Raw genomic sequence first — 21484 nt, 5'->3', positions numbered from 1 at the left:
CTTACATCCCTTTAGGGCTAGTTTAACTGATATATTAGTGTTTAAACCTAGTGGTCTATCTTCTTGTAAGGCTGCCATTCATTTCACCTTAATAGTTTCAGTCACTATCATATTATCCCCACCTCGTATATCATTATTTACTATTTGTAGAGCAATGAATAGAAAGGAATGTCCTGGATGTTCTTTAATGTGTTTAAACAACGGACTTTTATCATCCTTCAGTTTTATATCACTGACATGTTTCCTTATTCTCTCGCTATCTGCATCTACTCATCACAATGAAATTTCATAATTTATCGTAACGCAACAGCCCAAACATTGTATGACAGAAAGAAGGCAAAAAAGATGATTTCATGCACTTTGATGAAAGGCAGAATCTGAAAAGATTGCTATATGGCATGTTAACCTTAACCAGTGTACACAGCAGTTGCTGGAGGGTAGTAGGCTGTCCCGGTAAGTCTTTAACTGAGTTCTTAATAGTAACAGACAGTCAACTGCACAGGATTTACTGTGAGACTACAAAAAATATAAGAATCTGGTCTAACTTCTAACCTATAGGTCTTTCAATATATTAATTTAAACAAGGCCCTGACAAAACAAACTTAGAACTCACTGTGCATACACCCAGCTTGTTCTACACATAACCTGTATTCGTAAAACTTATTTACCTGTAAAGTACTGGAGAAAATAAAAATTTACAATAAAATCCTTGATCCATCGATCACACTCACTGACCACTGCTAACTAGACCTCAGACCTCCTAGAAACAATTCTTTACTCCACACACCACCACCATGACAAGCTGCTGCAAACTGCCAATTTCTCTCAAGATTGGATCTACGACCATGACTCAGTCCAGGCACACCACTGCACTTGACTCAGTCTCTTCCCGATCAATGAATCCTGATAATGATTTCTCTCGACTCGACTGAGTACTTGGCATACAATATTAACCTCTCCACTCCAGCACCTCCAAGTTCCAGTGATAGCCCATTCAAACTACTCCATCGATGCTGCCTTGATATGCAGACTGAGCAAACCTAATTGAGCACTTCACCATATCAAGTCCACTGCAGCCGCTTCCGCACAACACAGGAAATGAAGCAGGCTAGCTGCATGCAAAACAGGTGCAGTAAACCAATGCTCGGATTGGCTGAGACATCTATAGCCAGAACAAAGCTTGCTTTACTGTAAATCTGGTGTACTTATGCTCAAATTGGGCACTCAGGAAAGCAAGCTTATTTAAGCTTAAAAATGGGTCTTCCCTGTTAATTTGGGGACGATTGAGAGCTATATGTATAACATATATGTACTGCTCATTGTTATAATTGCTAGCTAAATAAGCAATAAAGGTAGCATGCTAAAGGGATATTTACAACCCTGTTTAACAAAACAGTCAAAGTACTGTGCATGAGGGTACGTTATTCTGTGAGCAGTGACAAGTTAAATGCTCAAATATTTGTTGTAAAGTCCTACTATAAAATAGACAGTTCTAGCAATTGAAAAAATTGGTTAATATAAAACACATATGTGAGTTGTTAATAGACTGCCTTTAAATAAATACCCAAACCTGTGTATGACAAATATAACTTTTAGCAAGTATTTGACATGTCAGCACATACTCTGTATTTTAAAGGTTAAGTCCTGAGTTGTAAAACAGCATCCTAAAATTTTGTAATGTGTTTACAACTTAAATGGACATTGGTCATTTAACTTGCTTATATGTGCTAAGTCTACATAAAGTCTGTTAAATGTACTATTTAATAAGCTACAAGTATTAATATGGTATGTATACATATACGTACTACACCACTAAGATAAAAAAAAGTATTTGTTCTCTTTAAATACAAAGTATGCGTTTCACTCAGTGCCTTCACAAACACCTATTTAGTACTTAAAAACAAGAAAACTGTTTGGATAATTCATCGTTACTCTCTTGGCTTGTATTGCTTCTTCTTACTGCTGTCTGGAATATTATTTCTCTTGTTTCTGTTCTGCAATAATTAATAATGATACCTGCCTTTAAATTGTATAACCTTTTGTGAGTTTCTTTCTCTTCTTGAGATTTGATAACCTACCAAATGACAAACTGTTCTGCTAAACAGCAGTGGAGAATAGCGGTTTTTCTGCATTCACTACTGAATATTATACTTCAGTAAAAATAATTGTCAATGTAAACATAATATGGTCAAACAAAATGAGTACGTGTAAAAATTAAAAAGGACTCTGATTTATTCTACATTCTAGATGTTGTTTGGTTCTATAACAAAAATAATAGCTTATGCCAACTGATTTTGTAATAACGTCACTAAAAATGCATATTCAATATTTATGTATCACTGGTCAGGTGTAGTTAGGGCCAACAGTAAAACAATGCAGTCTTGTACCTCAAATGGCTTTAGTCAAATATTAAAATGGTATATGTCTGTACTTATGCTTGCATCACTTGACAGTCAATGCTTTCCTAATAAGACAGTGTTGTGTATTAATTCTTCATAAGCTGTGGCATTATCTTGTATTATGAACCTCATATATTAAATATGTGTATGTGTCTGATTTGATAAACTAGCTGTACCAACTTATCATATATCACAGGATATGCAACTTCAACCACTCAAATATATTATTAAATTAAATTTTAGTTGATGATTGAGTTTGAAAACACATTTCCACTACAAATATTTCTCTCTTTATGTATTTTAACTTGAAAAGACATACTTATTAAAGTCAGTTATTTAAATAATAAATTGCTTATTATTGCATGATGGATATATTGCAATGCAGCACAAATGACATGACATAACTGAATACATTTTTCATTATGCAGACATGACATTCTTATTGGAGTCAGGAGTTACATCAATACCTTACTTGTTTGAGAAATGTTATCCAGCTCTGTCACCACCAAGATATGTTGAATCATTGTAATTGAAATACTATGATGCCCAAGGGCAAAATTGGGAAAGGGCAGAGGACCTAATTAACTGCTGCTAATACTCAAGTTTTTTTTTACAGGTTTGTCTTATTGCTAGAAGATAGGCAGGCCATCAAAACTCCATCTATTAAAGGAAATAGTATGTAATTCTGCTTCAGTCTGTAACATGCCACTTCTAATGGTGGACTTGATAAATTTAGAAGACCCGGCATTTATCAATGAAATATGCAGAGATGTGAACTGCATTCCTTATTTTCAGTCTACAACTCTGTTGAGTTTCTCAGTTATGCACTAAAGAATGGTATCTCTGGAAAGAGCAGATGTCATGTGATCCATGAAGTCCCATGAGAGAAGATCACTTCATTTTAAACATATCATTAAGTGCAGGAATAGGCTGGAGAACTCACTTTGTTTACCATCCAAGATGTAACACAGAGGAATTAACAAATTTTATCAGTGTCTCAGGTATGGATATTCCAAAATAAGTAATTTTGGAAGACTTTATTATCTGGGTCAGTAACAAGATGTCACATTCAGGTCATGTTAGGAATGGAGCTCATTTAGATTTTTTTTCCATCACTGGCACTGGAAGTTATGGTTTGTATCTCCTGTGTCAAATGGGGAGAAAACATTGCAGATGTGATGGTGAAATCAGCTTGACATGCCACTGAAGAATCACATCTTGATGGTGTCTCCCACATAATTTTGCTTACACAGAGATGCTCCACACCATAAGGTGAGAGTGGTATGTTAAATCCCCCAAAATCTAATAGTGTTATTATATTCCTGTATTAAAGTACAGGATGCTATTTTCCTTAAGAAAGTACATAAGTAATTATGACGGTAAATATTTGAAATGTTGGGACCAGCTAGAGCAAGTCCTGAAACACAGAAAGTAAATGGCTGAAAAATGGACTTCCATATACTAACTCTAAGACTGGCCATTTCTCAGAATACTCCCTTTTCTCTGAGGTAAGGCACTCTCGGAGTTGGTATATATAAGTCTAGGGGCGTAGGGGGCTTGTCCATAGCTCTCAACCTTCCATCTCCAAACTGAGGAACACTAGCCCTCATAATGTGGAACAAATGGGCAAAATGTGGAACACATACTAATGGCTTACTAACAACTTCAACTAGGAAGTTTACAGGATGGTTAAAACATTCTGGTTTTACTTATAAAGAAGATTGTTTAATGAATTAATATGATTCATTTCTATTTACAATGGATTTCACTTAAAAAATTCCTAACACTGAATGTGTGACAGAGTCTTTCAATGTGAAACTTTGAGGAACATGAACTTTTTAAGACCACAAATGAGGTACGTTCCTCGTAATGAGGTACACTTGAGAGGTATGGGCTTGCCTTGAAAACAAGAATTTTAAAGGAGAAGAATGATCTTCGACATTTGCTCTTTTCCTTGGTTTTTGGTCTTTTTTTGGCTTGTCAACATGCGGCATTTCGAGTGCTGACATTTCAATAGGAAGCCAAGTCGGATAGTGCTGTGACAGAGAGTTTTGGATCAGCTTGCACCTGTTTACAGGTTCCATTTCTCCCTTCACCTATAGTGCAACCAAACGGTTTTATTCACACTTGAGTGCACTCTGTATTGCATATCAAATTCTAGACAGCAAAGTGAGGGCAGTTATCAATGGAAGTGGAAAGCCTGGGTTTCAGGCCGTGCCATTTAAAGACTGTTCCCAAAAGCCAGAGTTTCCACTCGGGGGGGGGGGGGACAGGGATGTGGATAGAAGACCACTGCACTCTTTACACTTCTTTTGGGGTTTTGACTTTGGGATCTTCTTCTGTATCTTAAGGATGTGATGCAAACCTACTGCTAAACAGATGAGTACTGAAGTTTGATAAATGGGAGAAATCTTGGCTTCTCTTCAATCGTCCTTTTCTGACAAACATTACTAAGATGTTAATTAGAGTTGCAGTGATAATGCTCACTCCATGGCCTCTGAGCAAGACCAGTCATACTTCAGGAACAGGGAACAGTACAGTAAAGGCCCTTGTTAAAGTTTCCAGAGACCTCCTAATGGAAAAGGTTCGGGCAAAGTTTCTATACTGGCACTAAGTGCCTCTTTAGCAACAGACACTTAATTTGTTAATGGTCTACAACATATACTGAACTACCTGAAGGAATATTGTGGATTATCTTATCTGGGACATTTTAATAGCTACATATCACAGCTAAGGTGTGGGCTTTACATATTTAATAAAATAATCTGTGATTTCTCCCTTCACTTCCAGCACAAGATGGAGTTATACAGTCAGTGACTCTATAGCATTTGATATCAGTCACTGAGTACATCTGTCTGTCTTGTATGGTGCTGCAAGGTTAGGACATTCAGAAAACATGATCTTCTTCTCCTCTGACTAATGAAAATATTTTACTTATTGATATTTCTTTATTTTTTAATTGGAAAGGTGCATTGATCTGAGGACTTTTACATCCACAACCCAGGTCAAAAGAGCAAAAAAATGCAAATAATATAACCATTTGCACATCCACATTCAAAACAAATTATTACAGGGAGATGTTAATACTTGGATCTTTAATATACTATATATAACTAAAGTTTAAAAGTATTAACATTCAAAATGAAGAGCATTTCACTGCTATCATAATGCTATCAATGATGAACTGAATAACATCTGACTACTATCGTAGAATATCTGCCACACACACACACGCACACACACACACACAAGTAACACATACTTACACTCACAATCAAACACAAATACAATCATAGTGGGCACTACACACAATTATCCTACCACATCAGGAAAGTTATGAATTGTGGCACATAACAAGGAATAATAACTAATATAAAGAGATACTTTGTGGACATAAGGTTTAATAAAAGTAAATTCATTGGTTAAAACTTAGCAAATAGTTTTACTGATGGCAAGGAGATCAATTTTTTTCAGTAGTAATAACAAATATAAGACGCATAGAGGGTTGTATGGAATTACAGTTTAAAAAGGGAGAAGCAGTTTCCTTTTCTGTCATACTCAACTGTCTACATTTAACAGCTTGAACTTACCTTCAGTCCCGAATGAATGTTGCTTACCATGAATTCAGCTCTAAAAATATTCTCCCTCCTCATTTCCCTAAATATTTTTTTCTGGAGACAGTAATTTGAATGCTATAATTGGCAGCTTGACCTGGAAGCATTTTCAATGGCTCCTGAGCTGGATGCCATTTTAAATGGCAACCTGACTTGGGTATCAATTTAAATACTGAGCTGGCAGTCAAAGTTTAAGTTTCACCAGCAAAGTCACCATATGCCCATTTTAGTCGTATAACCTATGGAAAGATTACTCCACCCTATCTTGTACACTGATTCTGTTCTGCTTGGCTTGCTATAATGCAATATATCTTTGGCTTCACAGGGTGCACGTCTACTAAATGCCAGAAGACCAGCTTTCAATTTAGCTTTCTTATGTTAACAGAATAGGAAAACTTAACAAAATTGCTCCCTACAATTCTGATTATTCTTTATTCTTATATAGCTATATCTGCATGTGCCACAACTATCTGCTGCAAGAAGTGTAATGTACTGTTATCACAACTGTACCCTCCTCTATAATCTCATCAGCTTTATCTGCTTGTGTCTCCTTCCGTCCTTCCTTTCTTTGGGCTGACCTAACTCTTTATCTTATTTTCTCTGTCCTAGACTTTCAACAAGTCTTCATAGTAACAAATATTCTTTCATAAAACCTGAAAATCTTTGCATACTGATAATACTGCAAGGCATATACCTCCCTATAGATTATTTAGCAAATATTCTTTAATAGTTTAGGACATGATAGTTTATAGACAAGGTATTTAAATGACTTTACAATTTGATTGTATGTCTGAAATTTGTTTTATGTCATGTGTGCTGCAAAGCACTTTTGTATATTTTAAACTGCCTTGTATTTTTGTAATAAAAATTGAACCTGGAAAATATATTTACTGCCTTGTCTAAACCAAATAATCTTTAAGATGCAAAAACCACACTAAAATTACACAATTGTCTTTCTAATTTTAACTTAATAATTGTGAAATGCAAACACAATGATTAAGAAATACAAACAGAATCAGTTTCAGTTTTGCTTAGTAACTTGGATTTAGCGATACTCGTATCATGAGGTTTGTTCTTCTATTTTATTTCTACATTTATTGTTATTACTAAACTTGTTCAGGCTGTCAGTTGTCAATTATGCTACAACAAACAGACTCTAAAAGCAATGCTGACACCAGATGTGACTCACTCACCCTTCTAAGCAGATGAACTGAACTACTCTTCAGAGAATGGAGGGGGAAGGGGAAATCTCACCTGGTGGTGTAGAATAAGACCTGCTATGCAGATTTGCTTCCAGACTCTTAATGAAAATAATATACCTACACCCAACAAGAGCAGGCTGTTTACTAAGTCTTGTATACAAAGACAAGAAAAATCAAACTGGTAAATATTGTTATCATGACTTCAGGCAGCTACAGTATGACAAAGCCCTGCATGCAAGGTGATACTCCAGTGAAGAAGGCATGCTACAACTGGTGCAGGGACAATGTCTTCCTATTCATGCTGATTTCTAGTGACTGAAGGTATAGGAGAACTGTTTCTGTCAGAGGTAGTTCTTTTTGATGATATCCAGAGCCCCCTGTATCAAATGACCATTCTCCCAAGAACTTCGACAACTGACCTCTTACTTGAGCAACACCTATGGGATAATGAGGGCTGCAGGTGGCCTGGCAGAGTCCGTCTTATAGGATTTGGCCAGTTGGTCCAAGAAGAAAACTGTAGTTTGGTTCCTCACCTGCCACTTCTAGCAACTAGTTATCTTTATTCAGTGGAAGGAAGTTGAAGGCTTTTTGAAAGGAGGAATGGCCCACTACCCACCACCATGTACTACTGTAGATGGAAAAGAGACACTGACACTTCAGTGTGCTCAAGGGAACAGCCATAGGGTAGTTCTTCAACATCAATATCTGCACACAAGATAGGACTAAAGTATTATTTTTATTTGATAAACAGACACTTTTTTTTTTCCTTTTTATATTCCTTCAACTCACTCCACTTAGTTCTTGGTCTTAGCTGCTAAAGCTCTGTTAGTTTATATTGCAATCTATGACTAGCTTTTGGCTTTAACTAGAAAAATGTTAGATAGCCAGCACCACTGTATGGAGGGATAAAGCCCTGGCTATGGCTATGGCTCAGATGACTTCAGTTCAATTAGCACCTTGGATGTCTCAGGGTGCTGGCAGTGGAAGGATGCATGTGCACATGCTGAGGGGGAGGGGGGAGCATGCACTTTGGTAAACCTTGAAGCTGACATCTGGTGGAGGCTGCAGATACATGGTGGTAGTGGTGGGGCTTTTGTCTTCAGGCGGAAGGGGCACTGGTTGAATCACCACAGAGTTGGGATAATATACCAGCATGTCCAGTATACACACATTCCCCAGACAGGATGCCAGCATAAGGGGAAAGGGGAACTTAGGGTATAATAAAAAATCTGCCTTGACAGCAACGTGACATTTCCCAGGCTGCCCTGATCTCATCACTAGCCTTGGATATAGGGATTCAAATGTCTGGGGAAGGCTTACTTGGTTTTGCAAACCTGGTAAGCATGGCACAAGAAAGTACAGTTGTGTACACTTACCATAAATGTAGATCTTCAAGTGTATTCACTGTTGCAGTCATCACACTTGGGTTATCTGCCTGCAGGTAGCCCTCATCACCCTGAATACCAGAATCTTGAGATTTCTGCATCAGATGCTGTCACCTCCTCCATGACGTCAGGTCATCAGGGGTATAAAACATGAAGCCAGTGCCATTACATCAGTTTTTCTTACCCCAAATGTCAGGAGCCCCCAAAATAGGAAGCTATTACATGGTGTGGAACACCTCCAGTAAAAAGTAAATACCCTGCCATAAAAGATGGCCATAAAGAGGATAGTCAGAAAGGACAGAGAAAGCCAGGGGGCTGGAGGGAGGGAAACCAGGACTGCAACAGTGAATACACTCAAACGTCTACATTTATGGTAAGTGTACACAACTGTACTATGTTCTTCGTGTTTCAGTGTTGCAGTCATCACACTTGGGTTGATTCCCAAAGCTGAGGAAGGGTGGAGGCAGTCAAGAAGTGTTAGAGCTGGCTAGCAGGCCTTGTAAGACTGTTGTAGCAAATCCAGCTCTGGATTTAGAAAAAATAGGTAAGTGGTAATGCTTGGTGAAGGTGTGTACAGAACTACAGGTAGCAGCTTCCAGGATGTCCCCGGTAGGAACTCCTCTGAGAAATGCTGTAGAGGTACAAGTAGCCCTAGTGGAATGTGTTCTGATCCCCTGTGGGGTATGTTTTCCATGGTGCTTGTAGCAGAAATGGATGCAGTGTGTTAGCCATTTGGAAATGGTTTGCTTTGAAATGGCCTTGCCCTCTGTACCTGTAGCAAAGCTGACTAGCAGCTGGTCAGATTTTCTGAAAGGTTTAGTTCTGTCAAGGTAGAACCTGAGCTGTCTGTGCATGTCCAGGGAGTTCAGGATCCTTTCCCCTTTATTCTGCGGATTAGGGAAGAAGGTTGGCAAATGGATGGATTGGTTTAGAGCCACACTGGATACCACCTTGGGCATGAAGGATGAATTAGTCCTGAGGGAAACTCTGTCAGCATGGAAAATTATGAAGGGTTCCACAGCCATTAGTGCCTGTAACTCAGACACTGTTCTTGCTGAAGTAATGGCTAGAAGTAAGGCTGTTTTCCAAGAGAGGAATTTTAACTCTGCTGAAGCAGCAGGTTCAAAAGGGGGAAGCGTGAGCTTTTCCAGTACAAAGTTAAGGTCTCAGGCAGGGGTGGGAGCTCTCCTAGGGTGCCTTAAATTGTTAGCCCCTCTTAGGAACTGTTTGATGAGAGGGTGAGAAAAGAGAGGTGGCTCAGTATTATAATGAGCTGAGATGGCAGAGGCATGAATCTTAATGGATGAGAAGGATAGGCCTCTGTGGAGCAACTCTACTAGGAAATCAAGGATTTGAGATAAGGTGAGCACGGCTGTGTCCTTTCCTTAAGACTGACTCCAAGAACAATATCTTTTCCACTTTTCAGCATAGGATTTCCTAGTACTAGGCCTTCTGGCCTCAAGGATGGCATCCAGCACCTGTTTGCTGAGGGTTGCTGCTGGTGTATTCAGGGGCTAAGCCAGGCTGCAAGGTTTAGGGTTTGCAGCTGTGGATGCAAAATCTGTCCCTCCTGCTGAGACAGCAGGGAAGGTGTCTGATGTAGGTACCAGGGTGGCACTGCTGTCAGACTGTGTAGGAGTGGGTACCAGTGCTGGCGTGGCCAGTCTGGGGCAATAAGGATTGCCCTTGGCCTGTCCTGTTTGATCTTATGTAGTACTTCTGAGAGGAGGGGCAGAGGGGGAAAGGCATAAATGGAGAGGTTTTTCCATGTGAAGGATAGGGCATCCACCTTCCAGGCCCTGCTGTGAGGGTTCCTGGTGCAAAATTTGCTCAATTGGTAGTTCTGGGGGGAGGCAAAGAGGTCCACCTCCGGTGTCCCCCACCTCTGCATTAGACGTTTGAATGAGTTGGGTTCCAGTTTCCACTCATGTGGGTCCAGTAGATTTCTGTTTAAGTCGTCTGCCAGTGAATTTTGTTTTCCTGGCAGGAAATGAGCTTGTAGGTGCACTTGGCTGCTGAAGGCTGTGTTCCACAGGGCCATGGCTAACCTGCAGAGTGGGTAAGAATGAGTTCCCCCCTGCTTGTTTATGTACCACATAACTGTGGTGTTGTTCGTCTTTATTAGGAGCTGTTCTGGAAGGATAAGGTATTTGAAGGCTGTCAGAGTGTTCTGTACAGCTAGCATCTCTTTTTGATTGATATGCAGGAGAATTTGTCCTGGGCTCCATTTGCCTTGAATGCATTTGCATGCCATGTGAGGGCCCCATGCATAGTCTGATGCATCTGTTGTCAGGGTTTGGGTGGCGGGGGATTGAGTGAAAGGCAGTCCCTTGTTGTGGTTGCATGCCTCTGCCCACCAAAGGAACTCTGCCCTTAGACAAGGCATGATAGGAATCACTGTTTCCAAGTCCTGAGAATGTTGACACCAGAGACTTTTTAAGTACCATTGAAGTTTCCTCATATACAGTCTTCATATGGAATTAGCAGAATGCATGAGGCCATGAACCCTAGGGCTTGCAGTATTTTCCTTGCAGATATCTGGGTTTTGGTGGCCATTAGTTTGAAGTAGTTTGTCAAATAGACCTGCTTTTCTGGAGTGAGGAATGCCATCTGGGATGTTGTGTTCAAGCTTGCTCCCAGGAATACACTTTTTTGACTGGGCACCAGTTGTGATTAATTTTCATTGATGGTGTACCCCAGTGAAGTTAGGAGTCTTTTTACAAATGCCAGGAGCTGAAGTAGCAATTCCTGACTGTCCACCTGAATCAGGCAATCATCCAAGTATGGGTAAATTTGAATATTTTTCTGCCTGCAGTATGCAATGGCTGGAGCCAGGCACTTTGTGAATACCCTGGGCACAGTAGATAAGCCAAAGGCAAGTGCAGAGAACTGATAGTGCACAGAGCCTGCCCTGAAACATAAATATTTCCTGCAAGACTCCCTTATGGGGATGTGCAGATAAACTTCTTTTAAGTCTAGGGTGACTAACCAGACATCCTTGGCTAGCATAGGAAGAAGGTGTTGCAGTGTAAGTATTTTGAATTTTGGGACCACCAGAAAGGTGTTGATAATTGATAGATCCAGGACAGGCACCAAGAGCCCTCTTTTCTGGGCACCAGGACCAGTCTGGAGTAGAAACCCTGTCCCCTTTGTTCTACTGGAACAGGTTGAATAGCCTTGACATTGAAAAGGGAAAGTACTTGCTTTTGAGCTTCTGCCCACTGGTTTGGAGGAAGGTCTGGCAACCTGCTTGGGATTGGCAGTGAATGGAAGTAGAATCTGTATCCATGGGATACAATGCTTAGAACCCATCAGTCCTGAGTAATGGACATCTAGTTTTTTGCATGAAGGGCTTGGACATGGCTGGGAAGGATAATTGAAAAGTCATTGTGAAATATTTCCATAAGGGGGTGGATTACCACTCCCTGTTTTTGAGGTGGGAGCACTCCATTGTTTAGATCTCTGCATACCCTGAGACTGTAGTCTTGGTGGTCTGTTTCCCTGAGTTTGGACTGAGAAGGCCTGGGAAGGACTGGAAAGGACCAGTTTTTTTGAAGGCCAATGCCTACTGAATCTAGGTGGCTGCACCTGTAAGAAATCTTTGACAGTTTGCATAGATTTAACTTTTTCCTCCATCTTTTTAAGTACTTCTTCTGTTTTGGTGCCAAACAAATGGTCCTGATTTAATGGAGCATCTAGTAATTTTGCTTTGACATGGTCTGGCAAGATTTATTCCTTCAGCCAAGCATGCCTTCACAGTACAGACCCACTGACTGCAGCCCTGCAAGATGCTTCTAAGGCATCAAAACCACACTGCAAAGTATGTTTAGTAACTTGGTTTGTAGAATGCATTAACTCTTGTAAATCTTTATTTTCTGCACAGTCAGGAAGTAACACCATTTTTTGTTTAATTAGTTCCATAATATGTTGCTGGTACTTCAACATGTGAAACTAGCAATTCAAAGCCCTGATGGCAAGAGTTGCAGAGGTATATACCTTCTTACCCCATCTGTCTAAAGCTCTTGAATCCCTGTCTGAAGGGGTAGGGGTTTTGGCTGTAGTAGCCTTAATGCCTTTAGGTCCCTGGGAAATGGTCTCTGGATCCGCAGTAGGATTCTTAAAGAGAAATTTGTGAGAGTCAGATACTCTGTAGTACCTGTCAGGTTTTCTAGGGGCTGGTGGTAGAGTGTCAGGAGTAAGACTGGATTCCATGAAGACATCATCTACAATATCCAGGACAGGGGGTATAGCTAGAGGCCTGTGCTGAGGCAAATCTAAAAATTCTCTGAGTCTCTTTTTGGACTGAGGATAGTCCTGGCATTCCCAGCGGAAATGCCCTCTTAAAGTATGCAAGGTTTCACCAAAAGAAAAATCCTCTGGAGGGGAAGCACAGGGAATGGATTCCTCTGCATCTGAATCCTCATAGGTTGATAAGGGTATGTCCTGGTAATCAGAAAGGTCAGAGTCATCAGACTCCTGGTCTGTAGAATCTTTCTTTTAGCAGGGGAAGGCTGGCTTCCCCTAATTAGAGTAATAAGGTCTTCAGCCATTCTAAGCATTTGTTTTTGTGGCATTTGAGCTTAAGCATGCGCTTTGGTCATCAGTTTTCTAGGTGTAGTGCGAACTCTGGGCCTGAGAAACTCGGTAGTTTTAGCTAAAAATGAAGTTGTCTGTTTAATACGAACATTGGTAGGTCAGAATACACCCTCAGAAGCTGGTGCCTGCACAGCGGCTCCGGACCCATCCAAGGTAGAGATATCCGCAGGTTCCATAGTCGAAGAAGTATCACGCAGCATACTGGACTCAGAATGGGTCTCAGCAGAGGCCTGCGAATCTGTAGAAGCGGGTATCAGGGGCTGCAAAGGCACCTCACTGAGTACCAGTGAACGACGGACTAGCTTAACGGAAGCGTCATCGGCGGTTTTGGACCTATACAGTCTGTCTCTGTCTTTATCCTTACGTTTTTTCAGAAGATCAGTAGTTGGATGGCTTATTGAAACCATTTCAGAATATGGAGAATGAAAGCGAAAGAATTTAGTGACAAAGAGTCCGACGACGAATGGTTCAGATGTTAAACAAGGCACAAAACCGACAGCGAGGGACGTCATGGTCTGGGCCTAAACAGGTGATGCAGTAAGAATGAAAATCTCTGTGAGGTATTTGCTTTCCACAGGCAAGACAATTGTTAACTTTTTCTGACATCAGTTAGAGCAAGAAAAAAGGATCCCTAACGGGGTACTTAGCTTTAGAAGACTTCAGGTTTGAAACTTGAAAAACGAATATTTCAGGTAGCAGCCGACCGGCACTTGCGAACTGCTTTTGCTTCGGGCTCCAAGGCAAGAAAGACTGGTGTAATGGTGTCGGCTACATGTTTTATACCTCTGACGACCTGACGTCATGGAAGAGGCGACAGCATCCAACGCAGAAATCCCAAGACTCTGGTATTCGGGCCGACTGATGGCTACCTGCAGGCAGATAACCCAAGTGTGATGACTGCAACAGTGAAACACGAAGAACATTATAAATACATACATACATACAAGGGGTTGTAGATATATATATATATATATATATATATATATATATATATACGTGTGTGTGTGTGCGCACAAGCGCATGTGTATGTATGTGTACACTACAATATTATTAAAACATAATAAAGACAACTGCACATGGGAAACGTACAACTTTATTAAAGCAAAAGTCTGTTTTAGTAAAAAGTTCTAAGTCTCTGTCTTCCATGTGCAATGGGCATTATTATTTTATTAATCTTTTGTACCATGTCATGCCAGTGGATTCATTTATTTAAATTTTTAGAAAATATACCAGAGGACACATTTCTTTAATCTGCAGTAGCTTAGTTTTTCAGAATACTTTAACAATAACATAACTGCAGATATGGCTTACAAGTAAAATATACTGAAATAATTAGAGTCGTATTCAGATCATCTGTTTGAGCTAACACACTACAGGAATGTAAAAAAAAAAATCACAAGTGACTTAAAAGAGAAGCTTGGATAGTCAGAAAAAGCCTCATCACTTACAGTAATTGCATACCACAGGTAGGTCAGTTACCAGACACATACATGCTCATTGCTGCACACGTGAGGTCACACTCACACACACACACACACACACACACACACACACACACACACACACACACACACACACACACACACACACACATTCACCCTTCATGAAACAAGCCCCACTCCATAGCCAACTGCACTCATGTAAACACTCCCATTCAACCAAACATATTCTAAAAGACAGACAGACTGACAGACAGACACACAAGACTCTTGATTTCCCTAGTGTGACCACCCAAGCAAACACACACACACATACACACACAATAAGCAGTTACATTCATCTTCCTTCCACCTCTGCTCTGTTTACTAGCAGTTAGAATACCTTTTATATTTTAATTTATCTGTCAGCTGCATAACTTGGAATCTGTCTCCTGTTCTGCTGTTCACCTTTGATGCAGTTAATATTCTGATTTTGTACTAACAGGAAGTGAATGTCATGATCCATATTCGCTCTAGTGCACAGAAACCCAGCAGCATTAGTACTGTGATCATCCAAGTCCCATCAGCTTAGTTAGTCAGCCCCCCCCCCCCCACCCAGTACCGCTTACTCAACCAGGACTATAACTTTTATTATTTCTACTACTCATTTGGTATCGCTCTCAGGATACTCATTCGTAACATTCAGTTTAGGCACTCTGGATATCGACTTGTTGGTGCATCCCTCTTTGTATTAAACCATTGCTCCTGTCATGAGACAGCCAGCTAAATCCTAGTCCAGGTTCATTTCTAATATGATGCAGTGCAGGCCTCAGTCATAAGGCTCAAACTCATCTACATCAATGCATGCAGCATCTGCAGGACACTTGATCATTTATAAGCCCTTTTCAACTCACACTAACCAGACGTAGCAATAACCACTGAGACATGATTAAAATGACCATATTGCTGAGGTTTCAATAACCTGTATTTCCTTTTGAGACAGGACCATAGTATTAAGGAAGGAGAGGAGTAGCAATCTTTGCAGTAATACTGCCAACACCTCACTTTCCAAAATGCAGTTTTCACCTACAGAACGCATAATCCCTTATTTTTAACCTTCATACAGATAAGTATAAACTTTTAAGATTCACTGGCAAATATATTTCGCCCCAGTACAGGACATTAGAAGTAGATACTACTGCTTGGATAGCTTACAGTTTGCATGCTAAAATAATTTGCCACGTGTGAGCCAAACAGTAAATGGCCCCTATGTCCACCCTGTAAAGACCTTACAGTTCAGCATGGGATCACACAACTAACTTCTGCTCCAACAAAGATAGATAAAAAAAAAAGAAACTTATAGAAATAGCATCCTTAACTGGATTTTGGTTTCATATTTATCAACATATCTAGCTTTGACTTACTTGCTCACTTCTTTAGGAGTTATCAATCATTTAAACTGTAGGGAATTACATTAAAAATCTAGCAGCATGTAACTTTGTCAAACTCAGACGTACAAGAAACCGAACCTGGTAGTATAAACTAATGGATACAAAACAGTGAATGGTCTATTTTAAGGACATTGCCCAAGTTTTGCAAAGTAATAACTCTGCTCTATAATACTATACGAAACATACACATTGACAGCTATCATTAAATCTTATAAAGCTAGAAGGACCAGCCTTTTTTAGATGACAACTGAACTGAAAATCTAATTCAGCAGTATAGGTAGGTTGAGGCGAAGGAGGTAGCTGTCCTGGACATAAGCTGTTGTGAGGAACAATCAGCACCTCAGAATAGTTCCCAGTGGCCACGAGTGAAGTACCAGCATTCATTTAAACACACATGGCTGATATCACAACTGCTTAAATTAATGTCCTTAAATGTTTTAAAGTGGATCTAGTAGAAGCTCCTTACTACAGGCCTACTGCTCAAAAGATCCCCGGTTTTGGTCCTCACTTGCAAGAGGAAGTTCCTGCAACTTGTATCTATTTATTTATCTAGCAATTTACTTTTTGGTCCTCAACTTGTGAGATGTTTTTTGATCCATAACTTTGGGATGGGGCATCAGTTTGGGAACAGACCAGAGTGTAAAATATGCTAGCCACAGCTATGATCTAACTGATCCCTCGGGACAAAGCTTGAGCACATTACAATAAAGCTAAAAGTCCTTCTTCTTGAAATTTGTATGAACAACTAAGAAACCAGTGTGAAGCACTTGTTTACTCCTATAAAACAAATATTTCCAGATAAAACAGGAATAAAGGAAGTCAAAGGGCTATTGCAAAATGCAAAAGGGATTAACTCATTTCTCTTTACAGGCAAACTGTCCATATCACATTACCCTCAACAGCTGTACAAAATGGGAGGGAGATGAACTATTGAACATGTACTTTGAAATAACGGGACCTCATGTTCAACTTTTGACTAATGCTGTCCCCTTTGAGTCACTGACTATGACATCTAAGAGATTAGAACGTTCCATGCTAAGATAAAGACCAAAGAAAAACAGAAACAATGGAGTGCCATCTAAATTCTAAAGAATGGTTACTTTTGTCTAGCTATTCTAAACACAATTCTGATAAACAGAAGTATCTCAGAAGTCTATATAACTGGAAGAAGGCATATGTTATCCTTCTCCAAAATAATTCTACCCCTGGTGCTTCCATAGAAGTGTTTAACTTCTCTGCATTTCATTCTTTATTTAAAAAAAAAATTAGAAAGGATGATTCAGTCCCAAATGACAGATTTCCTTCACAAAGACTAACAATGCATTTTGGAAAGGTTGTGTTATCAGCACAGCCCTATTGTAACTTGAGGGCCTTAGTAGAAATGTCCTTACTCATGAACAAGCCACTGCAGCAATATTCCAAGACTTGGTGAGATCCTTCAGTCCTATTTATCATGACACACTTGTCAACAGACTCTGTAGTTCTGGTCTGGATACTACACTGATACAGTAATTACCTGATATGCATAAGCTATAGAGTAAAATTGAAAATGGCCTTTTGCAACCCCTGTCACCTACTCAGGGGCATTCCAGGCTCTGTAGTAGGACCTTTGCAGTTTTCTGTTTTCAGTATATGCAAACCAAATGTTCACTACAGAGAGCAATATTAGGTTTCACTTATATATTTATGCAAAGCGTAAACCATATACCTCCAGCATAAACAGAAAATTTAGAAGAGTTTCTTAGGTAGCACAGGAAAAGTGAAGCCAGGCATATGCCATATACACCATGGCATTCTTTTTAAAAATAAATTGTGTATTTTGTGCCGTGATGCATGCAAGCATTTAAATTAAGTAAAAAGCAGCATCATATTTCCAATGTTTTACTACATTAGGTTACAGACATTTTTCAACAAATCTCCAGTTTAAGGATTTTTTCAGTACTTCAAAAGTATGCTGTTCAGAGATAAAGTACTACCTAATATGGGTAGGCAGGGATTCTGTAAATTAGCACAGAGTTTTAAAAATCCTGACCTCTGCCCTGCAACACAGAAATATACTATATTGGATTATCAGTCTTTAAAAGTATACCACAGCAAAGTGCTGTGTGTGTGTGTGTGTGTGTGTGTGTGTGTGTGTGTGTGTGTGTGTGTGTGTGTGTGTTGGAGGGCTCATGTCAGGCCCCCCCCCCCAAAAATTAAAAAAAAATCAGGCATGAACTACACCTTGACTGAAAAATTCATATCTCACATGACTGCTAAGTAATTTCTTTCATACACACAGCTAAAAGTGTTTCTTTCACTTGTTGAATATAATTTTGCATTAATCACACACTAAACCAAAATTATGAAAAGGCTTAAAATATTCCAACTAAGAGCACGATAGCTATCTCAAAAATGGGATTCTTACAGGAATTGGAAGATAGCTACTGGAATCTATCTCCTTCCCTGCATAACCTAGATTCTGCCGGCTACATATTATACATTTAACTTCCCCATCTGGCTAAATGGGAAAAGAAATGCACAGCCATCTGCCAATTTACTGTAGCATATTTTCACCAAATACTTCACTTGACCCTGTACTCTCATCATAAATGTGCCCCTCTGTGATTACAAACTACACAATACAGCTTGGTGCTGATGGGCTAGTATGGAACTGCTTCACTTGATAAACTCCTCTACCCTCCAACACATGTCTGGCACAATCTCAAGCAGTCTGAAACATCTTGTGATACTCCCAGCATGTCAGCATGAGTTGTTACATTCATTTGTAATGTATTTGCTGTTTGAATCTCCCCTCCCCCTCTCTTTCTGTTTCTGTCCCTCCCGTCCCCCTCTCTGTCACTTATTCTTGCTCCTCCCACTCTCACTGCCACTACTCAGGTTACTAAACTGTCAGTCATCCTTTCTAAAAGCTCTACAGTCTACTTTTATACATCTAACATGAGATACTTTCAGGTTCATGGTATCAGATCTTACCTCACCTACGCAATACGGATTCCATTTTCACCTGTCTGACTCTATAAAAGGACTTAGCTTATGGTGACTCCAGTTTCATGAACCTGACTGTACAGCACCCTTCATTTACTGATTCCAGAGTGTTATTACAATGTATGATATATTTATTTACTCTTGTACTATCTGATTAGGTTGTATCATAATGCATATCTCACATACCTGGCTATATGTCTTTCTAGCAGACTGCTTGAAAGACTATTGGCCTGTTTGGTACATTTGGCTTTGATGCTAACACAGACACACTCTGCATTCCCCAGCTGTGTTATATGCATTTATATTCCTTTTTTCTCAACTCGGTGATTAGTGCAGTACCATTTTGGTGATGTACACCCATGGGGTATGCCTGAAATGAACATTTGATAACTAGTATGCCTACCTGTCTAGTAAATTCATCTAATTGCCTAATGTGATAAACACTCTAATCAAAGAAATATGGTTCAGATGCACAGATTAAAGAGTGGGTACAACAACTTACCATCACATCGACAAAACACTCCCACTTTATCAGACTCTGACTGTGAAACATAAAGCACCATTTTGTATCTTTCTGGGAGAGTAAGTGGCCCTTGGGTCCTCAGTATTATCCGAGACATGTCCTCTATATCTAAAGAAAGAATGCAAGAAAGAAAAACTTTGTTAAGTGGCAACTCAATGTGGTGGAATAAATCAGACAGGTGATTACTATAATATTACACAAAAATTTCTAGAACACAGCAAGGATTCTGACATGTAAGAGTCACAAAGAAGAATGAAACCAGAGAGTAGAGAAGCGCATTAAGCAGTCACACAATGAATTGTTTTCAAAACTGTGTATATTTCTGCAAAGAACAAGGGTAATGCAACACATTCAGCATAAACCTTTGTCATGCAGGTGGACTAGGGCAAAAATAGAGTTTAACAAGCTATGATGAAAAACAAGAGCTTTGTAATTTATTACTGAGTTTATTTGTGGGATACTACAAGTATCCATCATTTCGGAAATACTTGGCAGCATTTGGATTAAAAGAAAGATCGCAAGTGACACAATGCTGAGCTCATGATTAAGAACTCCAGGAATTCCTTTTTCCCCCTAACTTCGGGATATTTTGTTCCTGCCACACAAATCTTTGATAAATTATGTCTAATTAGAATATGGATTGCGAGGTACAGAGGACTCACCCGTGTAAATACCATTTTCTCTCTTGGCGACTATTCACAGGACAAGGAAGGTGAAACACAAGTAGCCTTGCTTTTGCTACCTGCATGCATTTATTTACAAAAAATATGCCCTGATATTCAGAAGGGCTTAGCACAGTGTGGAAGCCTTAATTTCAAAGCTTTTCTCAGTGCAGTAAGACTGAACAATTCATGGACTACTCTCCTCCTGGTCCAGTGTACAGGTACCAGCCGTAGCTGAAGGATAGGTAGGTACTGCAAAGCTGTCCATTTGTGAGTGTCTGTATGTGGCCATCTGTGTACGTGTGTGTGTGTGTGTGTGTGTGTGTGTGTGTGTGTGTGTGTGTGTGTGTGTGTATGGCCACAGTAGGCCCCCTGCTCCACCTCACTAACATCTGTCAAGCCTAACCCTAACTCTGCAGTTTGCCTTTAACCCCCCTTCTGTGTAATAGTGACACTCTTCAGACAATTTGAACTGAATGAATCCTGTGATTTTTGATGTTTTGATCACAAAAGGAATCTGTTTCCCTTTGAGCTTGTTTTTGTTTTCCTTTTCTAAGTTTTTCAGTATGTTGAATTTCATAATGCTGGCAGTGATTACTTCAATTTGGATGCCTTTCCATTCAGATAATTCATCTTATACTGATATATATGTATTTTCACTATGCACAACATTGTGCCTGTTTTTACAACAAAGTAGCATACTTTATAGCATGTCTCAGAGGCCATGCATACTTTTCATAAGAAGTTGTATATCTTTTACTCAGTGTACAAAGAAGACTTAATGACACACATATGGACTAACATTTAAATCAGCAAATTATTCAGTAACCACTGATTTAAAATCAGATGTAGAAATGTAGCGACTGTCATCCATATGCAATTATCAAAATCCCATCTAGTACACAAAATAATCAGACTTGCTTGGACTTTTTCTGAAACACATGAAGACAGAGGTACACCCAGAAATTTCTGTTCCGTACTCAAACCTGATATGTTGCCCTTTCCTACCACCTATCAATAAAAATGCATATATTTTTTCAAATGTTGCTCACTGTATGCTTAATAAATTTACAAATGAATTTCAACTAATGCCCAAAAGTCTGTTTTTAGAAGATTATTTCTGTTGTGAATTATGATGTGTAGCAATCTCATTTACTTATTTATGCTAAATGTATTCAAGGACACAGGGCAGCTACAGCCCATCCTTGCAAAGCAGAGGCACACACAAAGAATCAGTATTAAAATG

At 39.5% G+C, this 21484-nt stretch overlaps 1 protein-coding gene across 1 annotated transcript in view; it reads right to left on the bottom strand.

The window, feature by feature from the left end:
• The window catches only part of PADI2 (peptidyl arginine deiminase 2), a 1404027-nt gene that overhangs the window by 540371 nt on the left and 842172 nt on the right, over positions 1-21484 (bottom strand). Inside the window, exon 6 of the mRNA XM_044061822.1 lies at positions 19556-19684. Within this exon, the coding sequence (XP_043917757.1) occupies positions 19556-19684 (129 nt within the window). The remainder of the gene's footprint in view (positions 1-19555; positions 19685-21484) is intronic.

The sequence above is a fragment of the Protopterus annectens genome, chromosome 2.part0 (genome assembly GCF_019279795.1).
Source record: "Protopterus annectens isolate FY-2018-M chromosome 2.part0, PAN1.0, whole genome shotgun sequence".
In the NCBI taxonomy this organism is placed as follows: domain Eukaryota; kingdom Metazoa; phylum Chordata; order Ceratodontiformes; family Protopteridae; genus Protopterus; species Protopterus annectens.
This window is presented reverse-complemented; position numbering and strand designations above follow the sequence as displayed.